General features: G+C 38.9%; 2 protein-coding genes across 2 annotated transcripts in view; both read right to left on the bottom strand.

The window, feature by feature from the left end:
* The window catches only part of LOC112043838 (uncharacterized), a 29,785-nt gene extending 23,304 nt beyond the window's left edge, over positions 1-6,481 (bottom strand). The window contains exon 1 of the mRNA XM_024079455.2: positions 5,970-6,481. Within this exon, the coding sequence (XP_023935223.2) occupies positions 5,970-6,012 (43 nt within the window). The 5' untranslated portion in view covers positions 6,013-6,481. The remainder of the gene's footprint in view (positions 1-5,969) is intronic.
* Positions 6,482-6,943: 462 nt separating this feature from the next.
* LOC112043872 (B1 protein-like) lies at positions 6,944-12,798 on the bottom strand. Its single transcript, XM_024079530.2, has 4 exons — positions 11,402-12,798; positions 10,781-10,807; positions 10,139-10,381; positions 6,944-8,466 (listed from the first exon to the last, which is right to left on the bottom strand). Exons 1-4 carry the CDS (start codon positions 11,450-11,452, stop codon positions 8,338-8,340), a joined length of 450 nt encoding a protein of 149 aa, XP_023935298.2. The 5' UTR covers positions 11,453-12,798; the 3' UTR covers positions 6,944-8,337.
* Between the last annotated feature and the right edge of the window lie 548 nt (positions 12,799-13,346).

Here is a 13,346-nt window from a genome sequence, read left to right as displayed (position 1 = left end):
GGATGCTGCGTGTCTGAGATGACAAGCACCTACGTATTGATACGAAGATTGATGGATGCAGCACATACGAGAGCTCCAAAACAGACGCTAAGACACACAGAGTTTGGGCCGCAATTATGTTATATATGGAAGTTGACAGCGCAATTGAATTATAGTTTGTTATTATCATAAATTAATCTATCTACCTCATACCTGTATAATAAAAAATGTCTTAGTAAAAAATTTAGTTTCTTGCACTGAATATGGAAGCTCGCACAGTACTTTACCCACTCCTTAATCAATTTAACTATAAGATAGCTCGATAGGTTGTTAGCAACGGACCGACAGCCTGCCACAGTCAGACATCCCATTTGTGAAAGGCTAAAACTCGTACGAAGCGATTTGCTTATTCGTTTCTTAGACGCATGGCTAGAGCTCTCTCCCGAAGTCAGTATTTCCTAATTCTTACAACCTGGGCATCTTTAAGATGCAAGTGTATAGGCATATTCTAGGCACGCGTTCCATCTTAGGCCTCATCTACACTAACCAACGGGTGAGATCGTGGTTCAGCGCGAGCTTATTCCTTATCAAAAAAAGCTAAAAGTTTGTCAGTCATACCCCTACTATTGGTAAGCTCGGAAACCAGATATAGAGTTTTTACCGTGGTATCTTTGGAAGGTAACAGATTTCAAGGATCCATCAGACTCCATATCCTCATTATCCATATGATCAGTCTTCTTAAAATAAGGTAGATGTAGACATCTGGTTATCCCACTCTCGATCTACAACGCAAATTGTGGTACCAAGTTCCCCTAGAGTTCCCTAACTAACTAACTAATTTATAGGAACCCTGAAATGACCTTTCATTTCAGGGGCCCACAAAGCCTCATAGACCAACAACTTAGATGACTGTGTTGCAAGTGAATATGGGCGGTGGTAACCAGGTGACCCGCATTTTACTCGTTATTATGTATTTATAATGATAAAAACGACCGGTAGGTTTATTCAAGCAGACAAAATTTTTCGATTAAAAGAGACTTTACAATAATTATAATTTTTCAAAAATATTATTATGATAGACATTAGACCAGACTCCTTTAGTTTAATTGTAATTGTACACTCGTATGGTGTAAATTGCGATACCTTAGTTATTGTAATGGACTTGTCCAGCCCGAGGCTATACGTAAATTGAAACTAATGATTATAATATCAACGCGTAGGATTAATGATTGTTAGAGTTTAATGGACTCTAGATGGATTGAACTTATATACTATCAGATGCATATGACTTCGTCCGAGTTTAAAGACGACGGACATAACTAATTAGGGGATAGATAAGTTTTCATCATTAATAGCCGATGGACGTCCACTGCTGGACTTAAGCCTCTTGCATGGATTTCCAAACAATAAGGACTCCCCTGCAACCCGCTTGATTTCCTCGGTACACCTAGTGGGGGGTCTACCAACTTCGAACAATAGGTCGAGCATTACGGTGCGGGGTCGGCATTCTATAGCACCTTGGAAGGAACTCCAACGTTAATTATTGGCTCTTCGAACTATTGCCACTTGCCATGCATTGCCACTTCAGATTCGCGTATGGCTTAGCTATGTCAGTGACTTTGGTTCTTGTGCGAATCTTCTCATTTCTAATTCGATTACTATTCGATTCGATTATTTTAAGCATAACTCGCTCCTAAATAGTTTCTAATGCTGCAATAATAATAAATAATTATTTCTGTAGCAAAACATCATTGTTTTCGATATGAAGGGTAGTATCTAGACCTAGTTGTCGGTGAACTCGTACTCACACCTACCTATGCCTCATCCCTCAGGTTTCAGAAGAGGATTACCTACATACAACACATTTCTAGCATATCCTGCGCTGTTTTGCTCTGTTAGTGTCATAAGTAATCACAATCACTAATTATCTGGTGGTATCACACACAGAATCTTCTGTTAATTTTTCGGCTTTCGATTCGACAGAAGTTAGGTTTGCATTGATAAATTCGGTGAGCTACACTTACTGCTTATGCTTATGCAGATACCTATGTTTGGAGCAAACGTGACTTAACAGCCAGAAGCCTGTCTGCGGGGGCTCCGTATCGGAGGCAACGCTATCTCGGACGTTGTGAATGAGTATGGTCTTATTGGCGGCTATAAGGAAATAACCGCGAGGACATGTCCGTTGTGCGCTCAAATCGCTTCATATTTATGGAGGCCGCATTTGGCCGCGCCGGCGAACGAGACAGATTTGGCGCTATTATTGATATTTTAACGAGATATGACGGCTGAATAACCGCCGAGTCACGCGATCCTTTGCGGAATACGCTCAACATTCCCTAAACATTACATCTAACTAGGGATAGGTACATTCAATCCAAGATAGAAACTGCGTAAAAAGGTTTACCTTTAATTTCAATCGATTAAATACATAATTTATATTAACGCCTAACTACCTAATAGAGCTTCCTGTAGAGTACTGACACCAAGCTTATATCTGTAACTGCAGAAGTGTAAGAGCCGTGATAGCCGAGTGGATATGACCTCTGCCTCCGATTCCGGAAGATGTGGGTTCGGGAATCCGGTCCGGGGCATGCAACTCCAACTTTTCAGTTGTGTGCATTTAAAAAAAAATATCACGTGTCTCAAACGGCGAAGGAAAAGCATCGTAAGGTTCTGTATACCAGAAAATTTTCTTAGTTCTCTGCGTGTGTGAAGTCTGCCAATACGCATTGGGCCAGAGTGTTAGACTATTGGGCTTAACCCCTCTCATTCTGAGAGGAGATTCGAGCTCAGCAACCGAATATAGGTTGATAATGATGATGATGTATTTGTACCAAGTAGATATGAACTATATGTTTTAACTGCCTCGTAGGGCCACGCGAATACTTCAACAGGTACCCGTTAATATCAATAAGCATCTGGTAGTGGTCGTTAAAGAAACATTACCTACGAGCAGCACCCGAAGCCTGCTAACCCGTATTGGAGTAGCATTGACTATCTCAACTCCATATCCGCTCTCCGATGAGGGAGGTCTGGCCCTATAGACTGATAATCATGATGATACCTGTAGCACCTTCAAGGCTGTAAACAGCCAAGTTAGAAGTCAGTGTTCCATCAGGTAGGTATGTCTGCAATCAAGCGCAAGTCTACGTACTATAAAGAGCTGGTAAAGTTTTTCCTGTTATCGGATGACATGCCATGTACTCATTAATCGCGTGTTGAGCTGCAAATTGTCCCACCTACAGCACTTGTTGACTCAGCTCGTCCTTCCGAGAACACTCGCTCTACAGAATGTATTGTCGAAACGGTCGATATCGACTCCTAGGGGTCGATATCCACTTTATCGTTGGTCTGAAATCTTTTTCTACAAATCATTTAATGAGATGTAAATCGCATGAATTACAATCATGGCAATAATTCTGGAATGTAGCACGCGTCAATGACATATTTCACGTGAAGATGAAAGATATATTGCTGGCCAATGATTTTATTAACCGACTTCCAAAAAGGAGGAGGTTCTACGTTCGGCTGTATGTATGTTTTTTTTTTTTTTTTTTTTTTTTTTTTTTTTTATGTATGTCCAGCGATAATTCCGTCAATTATGGACCGATTTTAAAAATTCTTTTTTTGTTTTGAAGGGTTTACTTCCAGGGTGGTCCCATTTTTTTTATGTCAGGATCTGATGGTGGCATCCTGGAGAAATTGAGGGGAACTTTCGAAAGTTGTAGAGACGGCTAGTGCGTTTGTTAGTGTTTCCATAAGGTATTTTAAACCACTACAACTTTATGAAGGTTTGGAGTTGGTCTGACGATGGAGCCGAAACACAGACGATGGAACTCGTCAACGATTTACAGCAGTCACCTTTTGTTTGGGCTTGATTAATTTGTATTGATGAGTACTTTCCACCTGTATGGGTTGTGACTGTATTAAGGGTCTGGTGATGAAGACGAGGGACAGTGAAGAGAACTCCTCGACGGTTCACAGTAGCTACCTCGTGTTTGGACTTGATAAATTTGTATTGATGAGAACTTTCCACCTAGATGGATTGTGACTGTATTAAGGGTCTGGTGATGAAGACGAAGCACAGTGAAGAGAACTCCTCGACGGCTCACAGTAGCTACCTTGGGTTTGGACTTGATAATTTTGTATTGATAGGAACTTTCCACTTAGATAGGTTGTGACATGTGTACACACGCAGTAGGTATTCTAACACTAAAAATAAAAAAATAAAAATTTTAATAAAAAAATTCAACCGACTTCCAAGTCAAAAAATAACTAACTAAAAAGCAAAAAATAACATCTAACCTATGTGCTACCTTCTGATCAGTTTGAAGGCGGTGCCAAGCCAGTGTTGTGTTTTAATTAAAGCTGTTTCTGAAAGAACCACAGAAATTTTGTAGTTAAATGGTGTTTAATTAAAACATCACTGGCTTGGCACCGCCTTCAAACTGATCAGAAGGTAGCACATAGGTTAGATGTTATTTTTTGCTTTTTAGTTAGTTATTTTTTGACTTGGAAGTCGGTTGAATTTTTTTATTAAAATTTTTATACTACTAGATAAGTAGGTATAAGCCTACAAAATCACCGCAAAACGTGATCCGAAATTAGTCTCTCCAATTAGCGCACAACGCACAATTCTGTGTTTACTTACATTATATATTTATGTATATTAATTTTTTTTACACTTCCTGAACAGAGAACTCGACATTGTAGACAATATTTAGGTATTATTTGTTTAAATAATGTTCGTTGTTTACAATGCGACTACGTGAAATAAAGACAATTATCCACTTTTGGTTGTTTTAATTTCGACACGCTAGTGACATATCTAATAGAAGAAAATCTTTGTTGGCGACCGTCGAATTTATCCAGTGTCATCTATTGCACCCAAACGCAACGAAACAGAGCGATGTATTCGACGTTATTGGTCAATATTTGTCTTTCTCTCGTCCTGAGATATATCCTGGTGTGTATCTTTAAGCTTGCGGGATGATCAAATGATTTCCACTTCTTTATAATGCATTGCGGCTGCTGTGTGGAAGTAGAATAGCTCGCAAATCTCACTATTCGGGACATTTTTATGTTTGATTCTGCAATACGTAATTTCTTTTAAATTACGTACCTAGTATTTTTCGAAATTGAAACTACTGTAAAGTGTCGATCCCGGTTGATAAGTGTGAACACTCGCAATGCTCGCATTATAAAATTCTCGCTCAACCGGAAATAGATTGAATACCAACGAACAGTTATCAGTTAGATATTATATCTCGTGCTTATTTGTCTCGATTAATTAATTATTCAGAAATAGCTACAAGCCTGGTGCTAAATACATAATCTGCTGGCTATGCTAATATCGATACTGGACGCAACTTGTTGCAAAACCACTTACAACATTAGATATGCTTATCAAGGGTTATTATCATTTATCCATACTAATATTGTAAATCATAAACGCTAGGATAAAGTGCCGTACTTACCTGTGTCTGTCCATCTGGTTTAAACTTAAAAACGCAGTAAAACCTACGTCTAAAACTTTGCGTTCATTTTTAAATGAAAAATATAAATCTTAATACTTGTTACGTTACGTAAATATTAAGTAAACTATACAAATGTTTACTATTCTACAAATTTACCTCTAAACAGTTGTGTATTTAGGCTTTGCAAGATGGTAATAACAGAAATAATAATTAACTATGTACTTATGTACATATATCCATTAAAACGAATCTATTTACTTATCACGTTTCAAGTTGGTAAGTACTAAACAGTATCTAAGGCTTTGCGAGATGGTAATAACAGAAATAATACTTGACTATGTAGGTATCCATGAATTTTAAACGAATCTATTTACTTAGCACGTTTCAAGTAGGTTAGTACTAAGTAGTAAGCTGCCGTCAACGGAAATAGTGTATCTTTGAAAAATAAAATTGAATATTATACATGCTCAATTAAGTATAGTATTACAGAGTAGAAAAATAATAATTTACCTTTAACAACGATCTCCGGAAATCTTGCTATGATTCCACACATCAGACAATACTTTTAAATTTCATTACACTTAAACTCAAAAACACTGAGAAAATCACAATAAAACAAAACGATTAGCAACAGGTACAAAAACTTAAATAGAACTTTATTCACATTTTTAAATTTTATCTACTAAAAAATAATCACTCAGGCTCTGAGAATAGTTTCAGAATTTGAAAATAGAGCTTTCACATTCACTCATTCACTCAACACATAAATAGTCTATGGTTTACGAAGCTTTCGCACGGAAAAAAGTTACGCGCCAAATTCGAAAATGGAATTTAACTTTTTTCGATCGCGTCACGTTGAGGCAAAGGCTGCAACGCAAACTGCCTGCCGCCGCTCGTAGCCAGTGGGTCAACGCCTACAGCCTGCAATGAGATCATGAAGTTGTTTCGATTGTAATTCACACTTATGCGTAACTGGTAACAACTAAATAACTGCAATCTAGCCGTGGCCTGCTAAGTGGGAGCCTGTACACAATTCTAACCGACTTAAAAAAAACTCAATATTATGCTTAGACCGTTTTTTTTTATATTTCGGAAGTTATATTGTCGTGTATTTTTAATGACATGTTAACGGTTTCTACATTAGTGTATCTATGGTTTCTACCTTAAATATTTTAAGAGTTGGTACAGAGTACGCTTGGCGGTACAACTTTGCGGGTAAGGTGCTAACTAGCCACGACCGATGCCTATATAGGATTATAATAGGATTTGACACAATATGCAGTTACAAAAAGGAACATTTTTAATTTAGCATGGTTTTTTTTTCAATCACTATTAGCGCTCCATTGCGCTGAGCTAATTAATGGGAATCGAACCTAACACATCAGGGTTGTAAAACAGTTATCGTGTCCAATGGCGGCTAATCTCTATTTTCATTCATAATATTAATACTCGTGGTAAACAAAAATCTCAATGAGCGGTTACAATTTAATAAACTTTATTGAAGAAAAATACATTTAGTATAAAATAAATAAACAAAGTATCAAGAATACTACAATTAAATATATTCCAATACATCGGTAACTTATAATATACACGTTTACAATAAGGGGATGACACGTTCAGTTCAGTTCGAGTCACATTATCACTTTGATAAGACGATATCATGAGGACTGCTCTGAGGGATGGATTTAGGAGGTTTAGTTTTGTAGTGTATGAAAGGAGGTCAAAGTGGGCACTTGCGCTGTAGGCGGGGCATACATTTAGAGAGATAGGTAATTCTATCTAAAACAGAGTAGGTATAGGTCGCGCCAGACTACAAGTCCGCTTTGAACACGAGGCATGTAGTTGCGCAATAAGCGAAAACTAACCCAGCCGGGATCAGTGGCGTGCACTTCATACATGCATTAAAGTACTGCCCTAATAGTTGACTTCTTAATGCTTATTATATAAATGTTTTTCCAGTTAGCTTAACTTTCTTACTAGTGCATACCCTGAACGACAACCTTATGCACGCCACTGGCCAGGATAATGATAGCTGTGAAGTTCGGCGTGTTGCAATATCAGTGCGGATTAAAATTTTTGTGCGACCTATATCTATACAATATATTTCAAAATAATATTGTTAAATACCAAATGCTCTACCTACTTATTTACCTATTCATTTATATTACTTACAAAAAAAAACAATTATGTAGTAGTAAATAGTCTTATAATAAGTGCGTTATCAAGTGAGTTGTCGGGACTACTATACACCTATAGCCTAGTCAGTACAAACTACAAAGCCAGCCTCCGCACTTACAGGATTAAGGACTGAACACCACAATGCTGCTAAAGTAAATAAAACTCACTAAAAAACAAAATATCGACTCAGTTGATAACGCGCTGATATAATTGCCTCATTGATTAACAGTCTCATGTCATGAATTTTTTTTTTCTTGTGCGTACAAACATAAAAACAATTCTCTATTGCTGGTACTGCATACAGTTAATATGTTTTTCAGGTGCCTGTCTATCAGAGGCGAGGGATGGAATTTTGACGAAGGTAAGTCGCCGAAGGTAAAAAAAAAGGAAATTCATCCCGCTTGATACAAACTCTGGTTTCTCATACATCCATACATATTCATTACAATAATGAATGTTATGTATGGGTTTTTAAAAGGTAACCCAGCGGGAATCGGCCTGTATGGACTCTTCGCCGCTGCTGTCTATATCATAGGTTCTCAACCTTATTTTGCCCACTCTGCCTGGAAGTATCAAAAGCCCATAAGGGGACGTTATCACTAAAGTTGAGGATCTTTCTATATGGAGGTAGTGGATAAGTCAGAACTGAAGGCGTCACCCCTGACTGCAAGCTGCAGGCGCCCAGATGCCGCCGGTGCTACATGTCGTCGTCAGTATCATTGGGCAGGTGATGCAGCAGCATCGCCTTCCGGTCCAGGCCGCAGCGGAACAGACTCCACGCCAGGTCTTCGGGCTTGTCGCCTTGCTGGCCACAGCTCTCCAACACCTGGGGGTGAGATGCATTTGTACACATGATGACAAAAACTAGGTATAGAGTATAAATTGAACTCTCTGCGCAGTAAAACATTCTCGAGTAGCTATAGAAGTCCAGACGTTTTAGGTTTTATCTGTAAAATTCGGAATTCGGAAAAAATCCTAGTGACCCGAATTTTTGTTGTACCTATTATGGCGTTGTATAGATGTGAAAAATATATACTGTGCCGGCTAAAATACTTATAAAGGTCACGAAAATTAGTTTTCGCAAATATCTGGTGACCGTTAGTTAGCATCACGGTCGTGACGAAGTGAAGAGAAATAGACAAAATATCGTCCAATGGCGGCGGAGTTGCCCCAGCCCCATTTCTTCCGTCCCGACGCAATGGAAGATTTATAGATAAAGGTGTTTCCGGTTAAACCGCCATGGATTGAAATGTGTCTCTTCACGCGATCATCTCGTTGGTAGCATGTTAGCGACACAAGTCATTATACAAATTGTTTGTCATGAAAATATGTACAATAATATCTCTTGCATTTTTCTGTAAAATGAACCATTTTCGGAGTAAGACATAAGTATATAAGTAAATAACTTAGGTACGTAATAGGGTAAATAGCTCAGACCAATTATAGAAGGACCTGTATCGCACTCATAGTCACGAACAAAATTATCTGTCATTTTCTGAAGAAAACGAGCTTAGATTTGGTATATATGTTATACTAAACTAGAAGCTTTTGCCCGTTTTTTACACAATTCAATTACACAAAAAGGTATTTTTACGGAGCTCTTTAACCGACGAACACGATTACAACTATTTAGGATCACATCATACAAGTTGCAATGTATTTAATTTATTGTTTTTTTTTCTCTCTATTCTTTGTATGATGTGTATTCTGAATAAACTTTTCTTTCTTTCTTTCTTTCTATTTAACATCGATACTATAAAGACAGTTTTTATAATCGCATTAGATCGTTGATCATATACTTTGACAGAAATGTAACGTCTAGCGAGGCAGGTCCTATACAATAATTGGTCTGAGGGTAAATATGTAATTTACCCTACTACGTACTTAAGTAGTAGACGCATAGAGTAATTACTATGTATTATACCCTTACAGGGTTTGATCCGCCCGTTGTATGTAGGGTCATTAAGAGTGTGCAATATGTAATTTGGTGGTTACAAATGGTTCTGGATCTCAGATTCTGGAAAAGTTAGGAGCCTGATATTTGGGTAAATGATATTTCAAAGTGTTAGCTTCGTTATGACTATACAAAATACACAATTTGTAAAACTTTTTTCAATACTTTATTTTTTTGAAAAATACATGTTTTGCTCACATTTTGCTTTCAATGTCAGGAAAAGCAAACTTATTTACTTAAATTTTTGTTTTGTATAGAAAATTAGGTATATATCTTAAACATGGCCATTTTGTTTTTCGTTATGTTGTTTAATTTACTTGCAATTAGGTAAAAATGGTTTTGGCGCTCATGTCATAAAATTTGCGTCGCGCGTCAATCGCTCCGTGCTTTTCACTCACATGAAAGTCATAGTTCGGCGTCTCGCTTGCGCTTCGAATTTTATCCATATCGTACCGACGCGCTGCGCCCTCTTAAGCAAAATGATTATAAACATATTTTTTTATTTAATAAAAAAAAACATTATGAAGCGACGACCATCACTCACCTTGGTAGCATTCCTGGCATCAGCGCGCGCCAGCTTCCCCATGACGGCAGCCTTCTGCAGCTTGCCGTCCTTGCCGATCAGCTTGCAGCGCCGCAGCACGCAGTACACGTGGCGGCGCAGCGCGGGCTCGTCGAGCGGCTCGCCGCGCAGCAGCCGCAGCACGGCGTCGCGCGGCGCGCCCGACGCGGCGAGGCACGCGTCCGAGTGCGCGCGGAACATCGCCTTCTCGTCCTTGCCCAGCATCTGACCACCAGGTCAATAGGGATAATGACAGGTCTTTAAATTGTAAGCATAGATCAAGAATAATAAGCAGATGGAGCACGGAACACGACGGTGTCGTAGCCGCTCCAAATACAAAATTCAAAAACGAATACATTCTCGAGTCAGTACAACACGAAGCGTGCATCAACAATTTTCAATATTGTTCAAGAGAGTTAATACTCACAAATAACGTGGCTATCTATTGGTTTAAGATTTTTCATTTTGAAAAATGGCTTCGAACGTCACCATGGTTCGTCTCGTTCAAACTTTACCTACACCCAAACACAAAGTTTGAGCAGTATGGTCATGAATTGAATGCATATTTTATTCCTGAGCCCAAGGACTTATTTACTTATTATGTACTTTATTAAAATGACTTACCACGCAGTTTTTACATTCTGGGGCCGCCTGAAAACAGAAAAAAAATAGTTGAATCAGAAGCTCGTCAATTTTTTTGATATCTTAAAATACTAAGTAAAATTCACCTCTAACCACAAGCCAACCACCTGACAGGTGAGGAAGAACGGGAGCAGCATCTTGGTCAGCACCATCGCTCCGTCTTGCACTCGCAGCGATAATAATAGCAGCACTGCAATCAATGGCAGGCCTGCTGCTCAGAGTCTACCACTCTATAGTCTAGTTAGCAGTGAAGACATAAGCCGTAGTGTTTCACCTGACAGGCGGCCAGTAACGCGAGCAGCATCACAGGCAGCACCATCTCTCCATCTTGCAGTCGCAGCAGCAATAATAGCAGCACTACAATCAACGTCAGGCCTGCTCCGACTATACACTCTACAGTCTAGTTAGCAATGAAGACTTATGGCGCAATGTGTCAACTGACAGATGGCGAATAACACGAGCAGCATCACAGGCAGTACCATCTCCCCATCTTGCAATCGCAGCAGCAATAATATAGCAGCACTGCAATCAACGGCAGGCTTGCTCCGAATCTACCACGCTATAGTCTAGTTAGCAGCGAAGACTTATGGTGCAATGTGTCACCTGACTGGCGGCGAATAACGCAAGCAGCATCACAGGCAGCATCACGGTCATAATCCTTTCGTCGTGCACTTGCAGTGGCAGGTGAAGCAACACAGTAACCAGCGCAAATCAAAGCAGCGTCCGCACTCACACTCGCGCGTCTTCTCCTCGTCGTCGTAATTTATGCTGTCCATATTCACCTGTTCCCAGCACCACTACCAATGTATTGTTCGAGTTCGTTTCGAGTTCTTTTACGATTTTTTTTTGTGAGACCGCTGAAAAATGTTTATTCGTTTGGTTGGTCAAAAGATTATTATCAAGCAAATTAATTGTAGTAGGTGTTTGTAGAAAACTGATATACACAAGCATTAACTAGTGTAGACAGTAAAAACAATGTCAATCTTTAAAGTACATGATGGCTATAAATGCTAGTAACTACATTACAACTTTAAGCAATGTGTTAAAAAACATTTACTTAGTCGAGGTTACTACACTATTGATGAGTTCCTTAACGACAAAGGTGCTTGGAGGCCATTGGATCAGCTTCCACCTTCACACAGGAAATAAAACTATAAGAAATTGTAATTTAATTGTTATCAAATGTAAATTGTAATACTGTATGACTTTTTTCAAAAGAGCAACTGTTGAGTTTCTTGCCGGTATCTTCTCAGCAGAACCTGCCTTCCGAACCGGTGGTAGAATCTTTACAAATAGTCAACTGACGTGTCAAAAGTGCTTGTAAACTGAGCCTACTTGAAATAAATGAATTTTGAATTTTTTTGAATTTGAATTACAACATCGGCAGTTTAATGCGGTAATTATTGCGATAAACAGGCGGTGAGCGGTGAGTAGCAGTAAACCGTTTTGTTTTCATCAATTGTTTTTGGGGTTCCGTAGTTAACAAGGTATCCTTTTTTTTTGCCATGTCCCTCTGTCCGTCCGCAATTCAGCTCAAAAACGATTACTACTAGAAAGCTGTAATTTTATAGGATAAGTACTTCCCCTACATGTAAAGTGGGGATGAATATTTTTTTCGATTGGAAAAACTGAATTCAGAGATTGGCCCGCTTATTCTACCATAAAAACAAACTTTTTCGCTGTTTAATAGATTGACTTTCGAAGTGCCTACTCGTTTGTATTTGAATCGAGTCGTGTGATTGTGGTTCGTAGTAGGGGACGTGTGAGCGGGTGCACAATGGCGCGTTGTTTAGTAAACAGTCGGCTGAGGCCCGAACAGCGCACAGCGCAGCGCGAAAGTATTCGCCACTCTTCCTTTATTATGGTTTATTGCAACAATAACAAACACCTCGCTCTTCACAACATCAATGCGTGATAGCCGTGATCTACGGCTACTTATAATAAAAGAGGTAGAGTTTGTGATGTTGTAGGCGTAATCTTTGGATCTGCTTATTTATCCGATTTCGAAAACTCTTTGTGAGTGTCATAGGCTATATTTTATCTCCGTATTCCTACGGGAACGAGAACTTCCTTATTAGATACTTATTAATTTATAAATTATATAAGCAAATACATACTTATATAAATTATAGATATACAAATATATTATTTTCTTACAGATTCACTCACAGTGGACACAGATTCACTTCAGATTCACTTCAGACAATTTTCTTCAGTCTTTGTTACAAGTTACAAATATTTTTCTACGTTAAAAGTTAAACACTATGCTCTTTTCTTGAGTCATGTATGGGACAGTGGATGACAGTTCTTCGTCACCCAGGCGCTTCTGAGTGTTCTGAATCGAATGAACTGATAGGGATTAGGCGAGGTATTTTCCAGGGCGATAGTTTGAGCCCTTTATGGTTTTGTCTAGCCCTTAATCCTCTCAGTACTTTACTGCGGGATTCAGGGCTAGGCTTTCGCCTTCGCAGGGGTGGTGAGCTCATATCTCACTTGCTTTACATGGATGACCTCAAGCTGTATGCATCAAAGCGTACAGACCTAGTGT

Source organism: Bicyclus anynana, chromosome 22, assembly GCF_947172395.1.
Source record: "Bicyclus anynana chromosome 22, ilBicAnyn1.1, whole genome shotgun sequence".
Taxonomy (NCBI): domain Eukaryota; kingdom Metazoa; phylum Arthropoda; class Insecta; order Lepidoptera; family Nymphalidae; genus Bicyclus; species Bicyclus anynana.
Note: the sequence above shows the minus strand (reverse complement) of the source record. Positions and strands in the feature narration are given on the sequence as shown.